At 39.8% G+C, this 18,942-nt stretch overlaps 1 protein-coding gene across 1 annotated transcript in view; it reads left to right on the forward strand.

Annotated features, from left to right (window-relative positions):
* The window catches only part of LOC126354458 (selenoprotein M-like), a 43,512-nt gene extending 27,067 nt beyond the window's left edge, over positions 1–16,445 (forward strand). Inside the window, exon 4 of the mRNA XM_050004157.1 lies at positions 14,388–16,445. Coding sequence (XP_049860114.1) covers positions 14,388–14,504 — 117 coding nt within the window. The 3' untranslated portion in view covers positions 14,505–16,445. The remainder of the gene's footprint in view (positions 1–14,387) is intronic.
* Positions 16,446–18,942: the final 2,497 nt, after the last annotated feature.

Below are 18,942 nucleotides of genomic sequence, written 5' to 3' on the forward strand. Positions count from 1 at the left end.
CTGCCGTGCAGGAACAAGCATTCTCTGAGAACAATGTTCCTCATGTAGACTACCTTCGCTTTCGGCCGGCTGTTCATCACGCAGTAGCAGAAGTTCAGAAACTCTCATCCAATAATTTTGTGGAATTGTCTGAGCCTGTGATTAAACCTTCCATTCTGCTCTAAACCAGAGGACCATGATTGACCCTGGGTACAATGCTACAGATAGTGAGTTAAGCCTGCACCTTGTTTGCAATGCTAGCAGTCTTCATCAAACCAGCCATCTGCCTGTAGGAATGACATTAGCCAAGAGTTGCAGCCAGTACACTTGATAGCCACTGGCAGAGCCGCCTCTTCATTTTGGATGAGACCCCCCGCCCCCCCCCCCCCCCCTCTTCCCTCCCAGCAAAAATATCAGGTACACACTGGCATTCTTTCCTGACCAGATTGCTGTTTCCCTGAGGGGCTCCATTATTTGCCCAACATTGGAGGTTCCACTGACTAGCATATCCACTGTCTGCACTTTTCTGGACTTGGTTGGAAAATTGTTTGCTGGTCCAACAGGAGAAATATCCTGTGCTCGCTCAGAAGTTTTATCAGCACTGGGTAGCACATCTTACCTGTTGTTAAGGTGTTAGGAGTCAGTCATGCGGCCAGTTCCCACCTTTGCCTTCCACCCAGAGACAGGCAAACCCATAACTGTCCATCATTCACTCTGGAGTGCAGACAGACCAGTCGGATGTTGCATATAAGAAGCCTCAGTGACAGTCGGTGTCACCAGGAGATTCCAGTGGCACCAGAGGTCTCAGGTCTCTGATGTAACAGTGTCTCCGCACCTTTGAGCAGTAACCAGAGTCCTGTTGACTGTGGCCAGTTTTCCATGTGTCCACACGCACAACAAGCACAGTTCCTATACATATTGTACTGTGTCAAAATCTGTGTGAAATCTCAAAAAATACAATCAAAACTATTTGGACTTACTGGGAGTGAACGAGCAGAGCCTTGCAAAATCAAATGACACTAGTGCTACTGATTGTGTGATGCCACACTGTAAACTGGGATTTCACAAAAGCTACTGCAAGAAACAAATGAACACGCTCCAGGTACAAACAAACACTAGTGAACCAGATAGAAACACAGGCTATTTACACACTGTAACAGATGCTTGTTTAAAAATAAGACACTGCACTAAACTAAACGCTGTGTACTAATGCAAGCTGCTGGCACTGGCCACTGCTGATGCTCCCATTGCTGGCGATCCTCCTGTTTGGGAGGCATTGTACGTCCACACTATCAATGAATTCTCCTTGGTGGGCTCACAATTCTTTGATGAGATCATGTATGGCAAGTGCGGGGTGCTAAGCTGTTGCATCACCTACATTGTCTCCTGTGCTACAGTCTCTTATTGCTGGACTATCCTTCCTTTTCTTACACTCTTTCTCATGGTGGAGCCTTTGATGCCAACCCATCTGTTTTCGTTGTTGTATCTTCCTTTCTTGAAATATTCTTTCATTTGTCAAGTTTTGGGTGAAGTAATATGAGATCTTCTTCTGTATTGACCTCCATTTTCCAAATTTTTTTGTAGTATGGACCGGCTGGGGAAGAATTCCTTAAGTAGCACCTATTGAAGATTGCATGTGCAAAATACAATCATAGGCTCATATTTGCATTCAAAGCCAACACGACAGTCAGTCTAATCTGGTGGTGTCATTATGTATCCATTCAGCTGAACCCCCGGACAACACAGGAGTCATACCACTGAGCTAGTAGCCCCCCATGCATGCCAAGGAGTAGATGCCCACCTTTCTTGGCCATGATAGCATTCAGTAATGGCCAGTGCGCCAGATGGCCTTTGCTTACACCAGTGTTGTGACTGTGGGGAGAGCTCGTGATCAGATTAGGTGGCATCAGTGCGAACAATTCGAACAAAATTCATATTAAGTTACACCAGAACAATAGCTGTTCTGATCTGACCATCTCTTCCGACAGGAATCAAAACTTAGATGTTGACAGTTACAGCACTACTGCTTTCTCTACCCTGGGTATCCCATGGGAAAAGGAACAAACCAGATGTCAAGGAGTGAAACAATTTGTTCAGTACTTAGTACAAACTGATGGGGATACTTTTATTGTGACAACTGATGGGGATACTTTTATTGTGACAAAGCTGGAATCATTTTTCAGTGACATCTTTTGGCTCCAGACAAGGAGCTACTACATAATCTTGAGCCGCAGGGCATCCATTTTGTTCAACGCATCCAGAAAGGTTGCAAGGGTAATAGAATAGATACAGACATCCAAAAAGGTGTCAAAGATAATGAAACAGGTACAGACACTTTTATCTTAGCCCTGGAAAGGTATGTTCTCATACCTTGATGGTGAACTAAAATTGCAATAGAGGCAGGCAAGAGCAAATTTAACAGGATGAACTACAAGTAGTTAGGGGCGCACAGAACCTAGAAGCCGCCAAAAGACCCAATACACCAACCAACCTACTGACCGACTAACCCACCAACCAATGGTCATTCCGAGCGAAATCACAAGCAAGGGAAAAGGTTACAAGTGAATCACCATCTGACAGCTTGTTACCAAGAGGCAACTTCGATGGACGGCAACACAATGGGTGGGGGTGTCAACAAACTTTCGATGAGAAACCAGTAGCTATTAGCCTCTCACAGAATGGAGCCTTTGTTCACTTTCCACACAATTGGCTCACTGTCGTCCCAACAGCTTCAGCTCGGTGCTCCAACTTCCTCCCAGCACTATCCAAACGAGATATGCACGCCACGAAAATTCAGCCCACTGGCCATGGTGTAGCAGTAGCATCACTGGACGATAGGAGGAGAAAACGAGCAGTGGAAGTTGACCAGAAGAGAAATCGATACTAGCTGACACTGCTCACTCTGGAAAAAGCTTTTCATGGTGCCCAGTGTGATGTGAAACTTTGTCCCATCACCAATGAGGTCCTTGCGATGATTCCACTTTGGTCATATATCATCCTGTCACATGGCAGACCGAAAATGTGGTAATTGTGAATAACTACCTTTGTGTGTCAATTGTTCAGACACCTGTCCTCCATGTTCACCAGTTTGCCCATTCATCAAAAAAGGATAGGAAAATACAAAACTTTAAATCTACTGACCACCTGTTGTATACTGAGGCACGAAAAAAGTATGAATGCTTACATTCTGTTGATATGGTGGCCAATTATGTGAGCATACAGCCATCACTCCCTCTACCTCAGTTTCGCCCCAAACAGTTCTCCTAGTGCACTCCTCTCTTAAGGTTCTCGTGGCATCATGATCGGGAACTGCTTCTTACACCTAGCCGGAGCAACAGCTTCCTCCTCCGACGTCTACCAGTGACAAGACTCCCTTTTAGGACCCTCTGCCCCCCCCTTGAAACTCACTGATAAAGAGGCCCTACGCCAGCCATTGACTGAATGAACAATGGCCTGTGGGTCCCAGGGCTGTCTGCTTGTCATCTGCGCTCACACTGGTCACAGATAAGCCATTGCAAGAATCCAAGCTACCAAAGGCTATGAAGAAGAAGAAGAAGAAGAAGAAGAAGAACAAGGACGTTACTCTGGTGACCTAGAGGCACCAAATTCCTCCATGCTGTTGGAATCTGAACCAATGCCTATTGATGTGGGTCCACCACCATTGGTACAGGCAGTGATCCTGGGGCATGACCAATCCACCTAGCCTCTTCACACCCAACAAGGACACCTGTAGTGTGATCAATCAGTGGAACTGTTACGGGTATTACTGTCACCTGCTGAAACTGCACCACCTTATTTCCTCCTCTCCTACAGCAAACACTGCTCTACAAGAAACAAACTTCGCTGATGAACATTCCTCAAAGCTCCCTGGTTATGACGCATTTTGTCGAAATGTGCTGGCCCTTAGAAGGCATCTGGAAGGTTCTGTACATCCGTTCATATAAGTATGGTCTGACAGCTCATTCCCCTTCATACCACATTGGAAGAAGTGCGAGTGCGGGTGACATTAGCAAACCCCATTTGCATAAGCCTCCAGGCCATTTACTTATCTTTAGTTGGCCACGTAAGCTCTCCTTTCCCCACTTTTCTCCTTCTTTGGTGGGAGAGTATCACTGTCTGGTAGGGTCCTCCTACTTAACCTCCTACTTCCTACCAACCAAGCTCTGTGTTTGCTCAATGATGGTACTCCAACACACCTCAGTGCTGCCCATTGCATCTTTTCAGCTATCAATCTAATGACCCACAGTCTCATGGCTGCACTGTATTGCTGCTGCATGACGATCTTTGTGTGACAACAATAACTTTCTGGTGGCCTAGTCGCTTCCCTGCCATCACCAGATGGACTGACAACCACATTAGGCGCTTAGAAGAGTTGCTGGCAGTTGTATGCATCGGCTGTTACATTTGCCCTGTTTCTGTCAGATCACATTGGCATGGTTGTGCAAGCCATCTCCCGCATCATCACCCACATTGCAGGAATTGCTTAGAAGAGTTGCTGGCAGTTGTATGCATCGGCTGTTACATTTGCCCTGTTTCTGTCAGATCACATTGGCATGGTTGTGCAAGCCATCTCCCGCATCATCACCCACATTGCAGGAACTGGTATTCCCCTTTCAGCAGCACCCTTCCATGAGGAATACATTTGTGACCATTGATGTGCTTCAGACAAAGACACACATGCCTGGGTTCAACCGTGGTTCCATAGACGACCACAAAGATTTTTTGATGAGGGCATTGACCATCTGGTCCCACAATGAGATACATGTGTTATTTCTGAAGCAATAAACAGTTTACTTACTTTTTGCCATCTGTCTTGTTTTTATTTTGCTGCTCCTTATATGTTGGATCTAATAGCAAATAGACCTGACCTCTTTGATGATGTTCACTGTGAACTGTTGGCTGTCAAGAGGGCAATGCGTGAAGCCTTTGCAGACTACCATATGAAAATATTATCGAAAGATTTCTCTTAAAACACAAAGGAATTCTGGTCGTATATAAATGCTGTTAGTGGTACCAAAGTTGATGTCAAAACAATCATGAACGAGACAAGGACTGAGAATCGCAAAACAAAAGCAGAAATGCTAAACTCCATTTTCCAGAGTTCCTTAACAAAGGAAGTATTACCCCTATGTAATCCTTCTGCCACTGCATTGGTGAATGTTGTAGATTGTCAGTAGTGTTGAATGAGCCCAAAGAAATCCCTGTCAGATTCTGGACCACATTTGAGACTGAATTAGCCCCTCTTTTAACTGTAATATACTGCAAATCCTTCAGAAGTAAAAACCATGTCCAGTTGTTGGAAGAAAGCACTGGTCACAGTTGTCTGCAAGAAGGGTCGCAGAATTGATGGACAAAACTAGTGTCCAATATCCTTTACATCCATTTGTTATAAGAGGATTGAATGAAAAGTAATCCCTTCACCTTCGTTAATTAGGTTTGGATGAGAATATTTAAATAAATCAAATGAAGAAATAATCCTTAGAATGTGATCTTTAGTTACCAGTATTCACTTTTCCACATAATCACCAGCCAACTAGATACATTTCTGCCAATGATGAACAAGTTTTCTGAAGCCATCATGGAAGAAGTTGACTCTCTCTCAGTGTTCTCAACGTCTTCTTCAGAAGCATAATCATGTTCCCGCAGATCGTCTTTCATTATCGGGAACAGATGGAAGTCAGACAGTGCTAAATGTGCGCTTTCATTTCACGAGTCAGCATCCGGGGTACCCATCATGCAACAGATCTTCCAACAGCCAAGCAAAGCAATAATGTGACCGACACATTCTTGTGAAATGCCGATTGTGTTTGCAATTTGTCTCAGAGTGATACGACGATCGTCTTGAATCAGTCTGTCAACATTTTGCTTGTGAAACTCGATGGTTGCTGTCACGGGACGTCCAACTCTTTGTCACCCATGTTCCTGCCTCAGCATCTTTAAACTTAATCTCTCAACAACGCACAGTACTCACATCAACACAATCACCATAAACTGCCACTAGAATGAGTTACTACATATGCCATTTGTCTTACTGCTGTAGCTTATGTTTTTGTGTATATTGCAGAGAAATAAGGATGTTTCACAATTAGTTGTTTCTGTCAGCAATATCCAATAGTGTTTCATAAATTCAAGTTTTTGACAGCTTTTTCTTCATAATGACTTGCCCATATTATGTTCAGTTGTTAATTTAAATTTTATTTGGTTGAACACACTGATGTTCTTCTTCTTCCTCTTCCTCTTCTTCTTTAATGTTCGACACCAAAAATTTGTAGTAGTGTGCCAGTGCACTTTTCTGTCTACAGACCTCTTCATTTCCGATATGTAGCGCATCCCAAGTTGTCCATAATGTGCTGTGTATACAACATACATATATTCATATTCATATCCATAGTAGTCATCCCTAGCAATTCCTTTCCTCAGTAGCTCCTTCTCTTAATGTTCCAGTGATGTTATTGTGCCTTCGAATGTCTCTCTTCTTGTTTGGATGTGCCTCCAGAGAGATTTGGTTTTTTGTATTATTGGCAGAATCTCATCAATGGTAATTATATCTCCAGCTATCTTTGTCATCCTTGTGTAGATGCTTACATGATCAGTTGATTTAGATTTTAATTATTATTTGTATTGGGTGTATGAGTTAGTTCTAGCTTTTTGAAAGTCCGGCAGTAATTGTGTGAGAGAAGGCTGTCTATCATCAGTATGGCTGCTTTTCAAATCCATTCAAAATGGTTGGTGGGAGCCTGTTACTGTAAGAACAGTGATTGTGTTTGTTGTAAAGTAATATTTGCTGCTGTCAAAGTCAATAAAGGAAAATTGTTACTGTAGGCAGCAAATGTTGTAAAATAACATGTTGTCAGTCATTACCATAGTATGTCTTGGCAAAACTGCAAGACATTCTTCTGTGTACTGGTGGCAAGTTTCAACTTCTCCTTTCTCTCCACCACCCCCACCACCACCAACAACAGCGACATAAATATGGCATTGTGCTATAAACGCTCTCATTACAGTCGCCTACATTTGAAACTTATACCGAAAACAGTTTGAAGGGCAGTGTGGAAGGTAAAAATTGTAGAGGGAGACCAAGAGATGACTACACTAAGCAGATTCAGAAGGATGTAGGTTGCAGTAGGTACTGGGAGATGAAGAAGCTTGCATTAGATAGAGTAGCATGGAGAGCTGCATCAAACCAGTCTCAGGACTGAAGACCACAACAACAACAACTAAAAACAGCTCTTGAAAAAGAGTCTACCAGGCACAATGTTTCCATCTGACAAATGGAACATCATCAACATTGTCGTATACCCACACACTTTTCTACATCTGCATCCGTACTCTGCAAACCACCATGAAGTACATGGCATAGGGTCTGTCCTAATGCACCAGTTATTGGGGTTCTTTCCCATTCCATTCATGTATGTATCATAGGAAGAATGATTGTTTAAATGCCTCTGTTGTTATAATCTTGTTCTCAGAATTCATATGTGAGTGATTTGTAGGGGAGTTGTGGTAAATACCTAGAGTCACCATTTAAAGCCGGTTCTTGATACTTTGTTAGTAGACTTTCTTGGGATAGTTGATATCTATTTCCAAGAGTGTGACTGTTCAGTTTCTTCAGCATCTCTATAACACTGTCCCATGAATCAAACAAACCTGTGACTACTCATGCTGCCTTTCTCTGTATACTTTCAATATCCCCATTAGTACTTACTTGGGGTCTCTCACACTTAGCAATATTCTAGAATGGGTTGCACAAGTGATTTGTAAGCAATCTTCTTTGTAGACTGATTGCACTTCCCCATTAGTATCCTAATAAACTGGCATCTGCCACCTGCTTTACCCACAACTGAGCCACTTCATATCCCTACAAAGTGTTACATTCAGGTATTTTGCACCACTTTGAAATCTTATCAAGATTTGACTGAATATTTATGTAGATTCTCTCTGACAGTACTTCGTTAGAGGTAACTGCAATATCTACAAAACATCTGAGTTACTATTAATATTGTCCACAAGGTCATCAGTATACAATATGAAGAGCAGGGTCCCACCTGAAGGTGCTTCTGCATCTTCTCCATCCAAGATAACATGCCGCACCCTCCCTACCAAAAAGTCCTCAATCCTGGCCCAAATTTCACTTGAGACCCCATATGATTGAACTTCTAACAGTAATATAATTGCATAGACTTCCGCAGCCAGAGTCAGTCGACATAAAAGTTTTCTGAGTATGGTACCGCGTCTTAATGTATAAAACTACTGCTCCTTGAGAAAAACCAACATTTTGATCACAGCTGCAGCGGCCTTCTTCTGGGTCTAATGGTGCGTTCTAGCTGTGCATGTCCTTTATATTTTGTTGTACTGTTCACTGCGCATGCCACTATGTCATCATTTTAAAACAGTAGTTAGTTTCATTGGTCTCTTAAGGAAGGAGGAGAGGGAACATTATTTTAATAGGTTATTGCAGTGGAAGGAGAATGTAACCTCTGTTGTCTATTGGCTCTTGCGTTATGTGCCACGATTGGTGGTCACTATCAAATGAGAAGTTGGTTGCTGTTTACCAACTGGTGGATGTCGGCCACGTGGCGGCATTTACTCGTCGGTAGTGCTCGTGCCTCGTGTTGACAGTGCAGTCTGTTGGGCTCTGATTGCTGGCAGCCAAGATGGGGCAAGCCTGGGTACATCCTCCCTGTTCATGTTATTCGGGCATTTTAAGTATTTCAATGGCCTCTCCAATTTTTGCATTTCATCATAACAGGCTGCTGGTCCAACACACAGGCTTCACTGAATTTTATTTGTTTTCCGCAATCTTGATGATGATCAGGCACTGCAGATTTGTTGTGTTGTCCTAGACTAATGTAGCACTCGTGTTCCCGAATACATGTTGCTATTGGCCTAACAGTCTCTCTGATGTATGCCTCTCCACATTCGCATTCCACCTTGTAAACACCTGCAGTGTGTAATGCATCAACCTTGTCCTTAGTGATGAAACACAAAATCAGAGAGGCCTTCGGAAATACTTAAACACTCAAATAACATGAACAGGGAGGTTGTACACAGGCTTGCCCCATCTTGGGTGCCAGCAATCAGAGCCCAACAGACCGCACTGTCAACACGAGCACTACCGGCGAGTAAATGCCACTGCACGGCAGTTGGTAAACAGCAGCCAGCTTCTCATTTGACGGTGACCACCAATCATGGCACATAACGCAAGAGCCAATAGACAACAGAGGTTACATTCTCCTTCCACCGCAATAACCTATTAAAATAATGTTCCCTCTCCTTCTTCCTTAAGTGACCGACGAAACTAACTACCTTTTTAAAATTATGACATAATGGCATGTGCAGTGAACAGTAACAACAAAATATAAAGGACACTGCATAGCTAGAATGCACTATTAGACCCAGAAGAAGGCCGCTGCAACCGTGGTCGAAACATTGGTTTTTCTCCAGCAGCAGTAGTTTTATACACAATGACAGAGTTCTAACAGTAAACATACATGTGATACAGTCAAATGCTTTATGGAAACTGAGAAATACTGCATCTCTGTTTGTCTTGACCCGAAGCTTTCAGTATGTCATGTGAGAAAAGTGAAAGTTAGGTTTCATGTGATTAGTGTTTTCAGAATTCATGTTAGTTTAGTTGGCATGGAGGAGGTCATTCTGTTAAAGATGTTTTGAAAACAGAGGTAAGTATTTTAGCTTTGCTTTGCTATCCTTAGTTTCAGTACTTATCTCATAAACTAGCGACTAGACACGTAACCTTGGTGCCTTGAACAGTCTTTAGAAATAACCACACTTTGGTTTTTGTGAAAGGTCATTTGACAGTATTCTGCTACAGAAGTTGTTGGAGGCTTCACACATTGCTCTCTTGACAGCCAATTGCATTTCATTCAGCATCTCTCTATCTCTATTCCTATGCTTTGTTTTACACCTCTTATGTAGTGATCTCACCCCTACCCCCCCCCCCCCCCCCACTGTGCCCCTTTTTTTTTTTTTTTTTCTTTTTACAGTGACTGTATACCATGGAGGTCCCTCCCATTACAAACTACTCTACCAAGTATATATCTGTTCAGTGTACAGTCGACTATTCTTTTAAGCTTCAGCTGTAGTTACTTTACATTCTTCGTCCCTGTGCTCAAAGTGTGAAGTTCCTCATTGAGATATGACACTATCGATTTTTTATCTTGTTTACTGAACATATTTTATTGCTTGTTTTAGATGTCATTTGTGCTTTGGTAATCATTGTTGCCACAACTGTCTCACAGTCACTGATACCAGATTTGATGTGGACATCCTCAAAGAGGTCAAGTCCATTTGTTGCCATTAGATACAATATATTTTGTCACGAATGGTATTCCAAACTATCTGTTCTAGGTAGTTTATAGATAAGGCATGTAGTAATGTTTCACAGGATGTCTTATCATGACCACTACTAACAAAACTGTAATCCTTCCAGTTGATTGTTGGATGAATAATGTCTCCACTGATGATTACAGTATGATTGGGGAATTTATGTTCAATCGTACTGAGGTTTTCTCTAGAGTTTCTGGAACTATCAGGAGATGAGTCTGATGGACAACAGAAGGATCCAATTACCATTTTATGCCCACCCATGAGATACTGAGTCTTGCCCAAACAATTTCACATGCAGCTTCAGTTTTTATCTCGGTGGATTTGAGTTTCCTGTCTACTGTGGCAAATACCCCACCTCCATTTCCCATTAGCCTGTCCTTTTAATATATGCCTCAGTTTTCCCCATAAATCTTCCAGCTATCAGTGTCACGTATCAATCTGCTTTCTTTACCTAGTATTATGTAGATTCACTTCTTTTCAGGAGCCCTTTGAACTCTGCAAATGCTTCAGCAGTTAACCAGTAGGGTTATAATACTCTCACCTGTGTGAGGCATTTTTTTTTTTTTTTTTTTTTCGATCTTACACTGATACTTTAGGGCTTCTTACAGCTGTCATTATCTGAATTGGATGGAGAGTCGCTGTATGTGCACCCCACACACACTTGGCTACCTGGATAGTAGCCTCTGATGATGTGTTTTGCACACCTGTTCCTTTTTGGGGCCCTAGGGTTCTTAGCCTTATGGCCCAAGTCCAAGAAGTCGCAGCCTAGCTTGTCACAGAACATTCAAAGTCTCCAGTTCAGTCCTTCCAATCGACTCAAAGCCAGGGGGGGCCACAATCGGTTCTGGGCATGCTACTGCAAATTGTTAGCTTCATTGAAACTCATGCTATGTTGGTCTTTTAAACCTTTCTGCTGTCGCCGGAATGATCCAAGTATGACTTTGGTGCCCAGACGGTAGGCATCATTTGTTCTAATGTGTACCACAATCTACAGTTGCTTGCACCTTGTTCCCTCAGTGGCTGCTGGAATGTTGAATGAGGCCCCCAGGAATACACACTGAGTGCACCTGGTGTTCTCTCCTGTGCCTTGTTGCCACTTCCCTAAGGGACACATCATTTGTTGACAATTAATAGACCCCTACCCTTCTGCGTTTGCCTCCTGTTGACACTGCACAAAACAGGTTTTCCCAAAACAGGTGAAGTGAGTCCCACTGACTTAGTTCCTGTTGCAGTGGAAGACAGCACCTCTATCTTGTTGGTTGGGGAATCAATATAACATCCCGAGTCTTACATGGCCCCTTTACCCACTGTACAGGATGCCTAGATCTACCATTGAAATGTTGCAGTCAAGTGGGCAGGTAAGTACAGAGCCCATACTTTCTGCATAGCAGACAGGATTCACAGCAGAGGATAGTACTTGAGGTACCTTTGGTACTGGTACTTGACTCTCTGGAGCTCATCCAACACACCAATTTGCAGCTGCTGCCAATCGTTTGACAGTAGTCAGGGAAATTTCCAGCTGCTTACGAATATTAACCAAATTACCGTGTTCGAGAACAGGATTCACAGTGGGACTGCATTGTGGCTGATGCAGTATATTACAGATAATTGAACAAATAACTTAAAAATAAGCCTGCTGATATCTTTTATATTTATTGAGGTAAAATGATTACTAATTCCTTACAAAAATTGAAACATAACGAGATTTCTGTTGAAGCAACAGAAAAAATTACTAATTTCGTAAAAAATTTGAGGTTATTTGTAATTATTAGTGAATTTGAATATAGAGTTAATTTATGATAAATGTAGGTAATACATAGTCTTCTTTGAGGGAAAATTACATGTACACAATATGTTGGTTAGAATATCTGCTGCATCGATTTACTACAAATTAGATTACGCACAGGACAGTGGAAACTTACGAAAAGTCTCAAAAGTGCACATTTATTCCAATTGATATACAGTGAAATTTGGGGTGATGTGTTCTTTGACAGTAATTGTGAATCACAAATGCTGATTTGCTATGAAGTAAGTTATCCAAAAACACTTGTGCTGATAACTTACAAAAATACAGTTTTGTAAGCGTCTGAAAATTCTCAAAAATAAACTATTTCTCATGTAATTATACAATGAAATTAGATAATGTATATTTTGAACAAGAATAGGCCTGCTGTTCCTAAAGACATTTTGACAATAACAGGGGTTTACTGTGGCACTCACACATGTTAAAAATTTCACAATATATCACAGTACAAATGGGTTTTGTCACAATCAGTGAAAGATTATGCAGAAATGATGTCAACAGTAAAATATGTGGACCTAGAATTTCATATCGGCATGAGGAACTGTGGAGAGATTTTGAATTTAATACAGAACATCAATACTGAGTCTGATTATTAGGAACCTTAAACCACTGCACTACCTACCCCCCCCCCCCCCCCCCCCTCCTCCTCCTCCTCCTCCAAATACGGCAATGGTAATTCTTGTTGTCTGTATTTGAACTGACATGTCACTGGCAATTGAAAATTTTTCCTAATTTGAACATTGAGCACCTGGAAATCTGCAAACATTGGTGTCTCTGTTGTGTACCTCCTTTGGAAGCACAACCATATAAACAGTAGGGGTGTGTGATACTGTGATAGAGTGCTGCATTGATTTACTGGAGTTTCCTTCAAATTATGAGGAATGAAGATTAAAGTTTAAGGACTTGTTGGGACAATTTAGAGGTGGAACACATGTTTGGATGTAGAAAGGAAATAAGTTATGTTAGCTATGAAGCAGTCATCCTGGCAATTGCTTTTACTTAAGGAAGCCATAAATCTTGATGGCCATCTTGGTTAGTGGTTGATATGAGCTGAGAGTCCTTTGATTTTTGCGGTTTCTATGAATCTTGAAAACATTTTCTAGATTGTTTACCATTGAAGAAGTCAAGGGTTGAATCGTCTTACCCTTTTACAACTACTCAGTCTCCAGTAATTTCAGTATCATTACAGCTAGGCTTATTTTGTAGATGATTCATTTGGAGTCTGCAAACCATTAAAAGAATGTTTAATTCTTGAGGTGTGTAGGTGTATCACTGAGAACTATAGTTTTTAGGACAACTAATAGAAGTAATTGGCAAGGAAAACAGGGATGTTGTATCATGGAACACTTATTTTGGGGGAAGGTACTTATATTTGATATATTTTACAGTGTAACAGGCACTTTCAGCATACTGTGCTCCATCTCTCTAAAATACTACAGGTTTGGCATAAAATATCTTGCACAAACAGATGTTACTGTTGAAATCAGAAAAATTATTTAATAAAATATAATGTATATGTTCTTTCAGGGTATTGTTTGTCAAGATATGCAGTATATATGTGAAGTCCAGTACTAATCTGTCAGAGCTGCTCTTTTTAAAAATATATTTATTTTATCAGACTAATCCTGACTAACCTATTTTGCTTCTAGTTTTGGTTTTTTTCCCTTTTCTCTCGCTCTCTGAAAATAAACTTAAGTTACCTCAGGAAGTATAATATATGTGTGAAATGTTGGAGTGTAGCTCACATCACTGAAGTATTTAAAATTACAATATTTTTTAATTAAATCAGTGATTATTTGTAGAAAACTTTGATAATTTATGGGAAATCAGACTGTATGCCCAGGGACCTCAATACAAGGGAATGAAAATTTGTAATAAATTAAAAGGGAATAAGTTGATGCAGATGAATTTAGGCTCGTTTAAAAGAAAGGTGTATGAGGTACTGACACTGAAATGTTATTACTCAATGGATGAATTCATGAAGGACAAACTGGAAATAAGAGCTGGATACAATGTGTTACATATCCCGAGAAATATCCCTAGAGTGTTGTTATTTATTGTAGTGCTATTATTTATTAATATAAAAATCATTGTAACTGTGTTATAAATTTTTGACATGTCTCCTATACGCAAACCAAATGGATTGGAAATGTATGTCATGAGATGAACAAAACACAATTCACAAATGTTCATAATGATTGTCCTGAACTATTATTATAATATAAAAATGTGTTTTCAATTTTTTGTGTACTTTCAGGAATTGGAAAGGATTGACCTGGCACCATTGTCTCGAAAGGATTGCAACACCTTACTTGTGGACCGAGGATTTCATAAAAAAAGTGAAGCAGAAACAGTGAACCGAAATGAATTTTGACGATGGTGGTAGTTTGTCTTTTGCATGAAGTCCTTCCAGTTCCAGCATCTGAAGAAAAAAGGGAAAAAAACTTTCCCATTTGGTTTCATTAAATTACTTCAATCACTGTAAATAATGTTGAATATTGGTATAAAATCTATTTACTTTATTGAAAACAGTATTTGTTTCACTGGGTTAATCAGTTTGTGCTCTGAAGGAGCTTCTATCTTGTATCAGAAATTTAGTGTGAATGAATGATTTTTTGCCAGTTATTATTATTTGGGCTTTAGTGTAACCTGTGGCTTAAGACTTAAGGCTGTTAAATATACAGAAACCATAACAAACAAAGGTCCAAAAAAGTGCATATCACTGTAAATCAAAGTAATCCAGACATTAGACTATAACCTTTTTTCTTGTTTCAAATTCTTTCCATCTGTTCCCTTCATATCCACTCATTTTTCTTATTGAAAAATATAGTTTATAAATGAAAGTATGTTTACTTTTATCAGTTTTGACTTGATGCCATTTCCAAATTGAAAGTAAATTCATTTGATTACAGTCTTAGTGACATGGTTGCTGAAGTGGAACTTGTGCCTGTGTCAGTAAAATTAATGCAAATTTTAAATACCGAAGAAGAATTTCATAAAATGATACGTGAATGCAGGTTGATAAACTGTATTTGCTTCCATATAAAGTAGATGTTTGTAACAAGTAATTTGTGATTGTCAGCTGTAGTTTGGGACATATCGTCCATGATGCAATTGGTCAGTGTCATAGTGTAGTTTACTCAGTCTCCTATTAGTATTGTGATATCTTGTTGTAGTTAATGTGCTGCATGTATTCATCCAGAGTGTGTAAACCAATTACTTACAGAAACAAAATTGTCATGGTTGCCTTTATTCAAACAGTTTCTCATTGAAGCTAAATTGAAAAATAATGTTTTATGTAATAAATTAATCGAGGATACTCTTGTAGAAATGGAAACACTGCACAAATGATGAATTTAGCTACATTTTTAGTTCAATAACATTATGCGGCTCCTTCATCACACCTTTTCCAAAAACTCTTAGGAATGTTTCCCATGTTGCACTAATATCCACGTGTTTAAGCTGTAGTCAGGATTTTAGATAGTGTTGAAAGTAAGCTTATTGCCAATATCATGTAGTTGTTATAAAAGAGTCCAGAAACTAATTTTTAGCACTTTATAACGGTTTGTCATTTCAGCCACTGTGTCACCGTCATAGTCTTGTTTTGGCATTGCCACATTTTGCCAATCAGTGTAAAGTCTTTCTGGAAGTTGTATGTATACAATGATGTGCATTTTTCTTTTTGTAAATCACATAAATGTTAGTTCATACAGTGTCTATAATAAGGTACCCTAAGCACGTTGTGTTTTGGTAATGGTTTATTTTGTAATTATCAATGGAAAGCAACCACATTTGCTCCTCCATTAAAGCTGCAAGCTGTGATACAAACCATGTACAATAATGTAGCTGCATCAGATCTGGTGCAGACTTTTGCCTTTCTCATCTGTGCATGTGGCATAAACAAGCTTCTTTCATGTGTAGTGTTTATCATATACCATACTGGTGAATTGTATTGTCACAATATCTGTGTGCAATTTTTACACACAGTTTTCATATTTACACAACGATAGTCGACCACTGCCCATTAAAAACTTATTTTGAAACAGTTCTCCTGAAACTAAAAATAACTTTAGAACAAGAAAGAACGCACAAACTTGTAACATAGTATTTCTCTTTACTGTATTGTGATAGTGTATACAAAATATCTTGGTGTTTTGTTGTGCATGTAGTATCAAATTGGTCTTTTTCAGGTAAATGTACTCACAGACATTCCAGTTTTAGGAATATTTTGTAAATAGTCTGTTACAGGCCTATCTTCATGTTATTGTCTAATTTCCAACCAATCACAATAAAAATGCAGAAATATAACATTTTACTGGACTTTCTTTTATTTGGAATTTGTTTTCCTCTCATAATTCCAAGGTTGTATAAAATATAGTAATGAAAGCACTGAGATAATGTGTGTGGGGTAGTGAAATTTATGTAGATGAGGTGGAGGTAGTTTGCTACAGTGGGTGATAGCAGTTTCCCGTAATGAACAGATATACAACAGGTTAGTCCAATGAAATTTCATGGCGCGCGCGCGCGCGCGCGCACGCACGCACGCACGCACGCACGCACGCACGCACGCACACACACACACACACACACACACACACACACACACACACACACACTGCCTGAACCTCAGCCAACATGGTAAGTGCACTGTTTCACTGGATTTTTACTGTGATACTGGGTGGCGAAGTAAAGTGTGATAAGGAGCAAAGACATCCTATTATTCAATCTTACACACCTTTCTATTTCAGCATACCCACAAAGCTGTTCTGATTTAAATTCGTTTTCCAAAGTGTTGCAGTTACTGATGTAAATTGAGAGTACATATCCAATGGCCAATTCTCAAAATAAATACAATGCTTCTGATAATAAATGTGTATATTGTTCTCTTGTTTTGTTTTGTCTTGTCTTGTGTACAGTGACCATTAATTATAAAGTTTTTTAACATTTGGAACATCAAAATTACATTGATATGGACTAAATCCATAAAAGGTCTATCTTAATGAACAGACTCCAATTGAGTGAACGTATAACAAGACTTATCTTGTCTCTGTGGCGTGCGTAAATAAAACATACACACAAACAGTGGATTATCATTACAAAAATAGTTTATAGTGACTGTCATCACTCGCTGGTTCAAAAAATGCTTGTGCAACACATCATTCACCAAAGCAATTCATTACATTACAGATTCCACCTCTTAGGCGAATGTTGTCTGAACTGTGAAGCATTATCCAAACATTTAATATTAATATCTTTTGTCTCTTAGATGTACAACCATAGCTGTACTTGTATCTCATTTGCAATAAATGTACTTATTCATGTTTATTACATGTGGAATGCTCCACGGTGAATTTTAAGCCATCTATCATAGCCATATATTTGCCTCAACTTCACTTTGATTATGTTTCTTAACCTTTTTACTAGGTAATTATTCTTTTAGTTTGGATATGGGACATGAAATTTGCAAAGAGAGAGTGTGGAAAAATCTTGCTTTTGACTCAGCAGATGAAATGGTTTGTTTGCTGAAGAGTCATGCATTGTTGCTGGCTGTGTGCAGCTGAGTACGTGCACTGCTTTCCTACTCCCTCATTACTGCTGTTTCTCTCCTTCCTACCACTCCCCTCAGCTTGCAGTCAGTGCTGCCACCACTTCTTGCCACTAGCCTAGTAGCTGCCGACAAGAGGCAGGAAGTCATGAGTAGTAGTTTGTTTGGATCTGATTCTCAGAGACTGTAGACACAGTGGCCAGATATGGCGGTTTGTGTGTGTGTGTGTGTGTGTGTGTGTGTGTTTGTGTGTGTGTGTGTGTGTGTGTGTGATGACAAAAGCTGTGGCCAAAAATTAAGTTGTGGGAGTGTGAGTGCCTTTTCTACATGCCTGTCTGTGGCTCAGCAATCATCTTTATGGTGAGTTGTGTACCTATCCTCGTTATATTGATTCTCAGAGTATTTGAACAAGTTATCTGTTGCATAGGATTGATCGCCATGGTCTTGTGGTGAAACAAGCTGGGATAATTTTAACTCCCTTCTTGTTTTGCGATCTGCCTCCTTAAAATTCAGTTTTTCATTTTTAACTAATTACCATTAACATATGTGAACATAACTTTCATTTTTATGAAAGAGAAAGATTGGCCCTTATTTTTAAAGAATATAACACCAGATCAAATTTTGTGCTCAGTTTTAGGTATGTAATTGATTTTCTAATTTATTTCAACTATTCCTAGTTAGTATCTTTTGTTATAGGGTGAAATCAGTAATTGTTTCATAATTTAAATTCCATTGCTGGCGTATAAACAAATATAAATTCTGTACTAATTACTAAATAATATGAACATCAACAAAAGCAAAATGAGGATAATAGAAGTAGTCAAATTAAGTCGGGTGATGCTGAGGGAATTAGATTAGGAAATGAGACACTTAAAGTAGTAAAGGAGTTTTGCTATTTGGGGAGCAAAATAACTGATGACGGTCAAAGTAGAGAGGATATAAAATGTAGACTGGCAATTGCAAGGAAAGCGTTTCTGAAGAAGAGAAATTTGTTAACATCGAGTATAGATTTAAGTGTCAGGAAGTCGTTTCTGAAAGTATTTGTATGGAGTGTAGCCATGTTTGGAAGTGAAACATGGACGATAAATAGTTAAGACAAAGAAGAGAATAGAAGCTTTCGAAATGTGGTGCTACAGAAGAATTCTGAAGATTAGATGGGTAGATCACAGAACTAATGAGGAGGTATTGAATAGGATTGGGGAGAAGAGGAGTTTGTGGCACAACTTGACTAGAAGAAGGGATCGGTTGGTAGGACATGTTCTGAGGC

Source organism: Schistocerca gregaria, chromosome 1, assembly GCF_023897955.1.
Source record: "Schistocerca gregaria isolate iqSchGreg1 chromosome 1, iqSchGreg1.2, whole genome shotgun sequence".
In the NCBI taxonomy this organism is placed as follows: domain Eukaryota; kingdom Metazoa; phylum Arthropoda; class Insecta; order Orthoptera; family Acrididae; genus Schistocerca; species Schistocerca gregaria.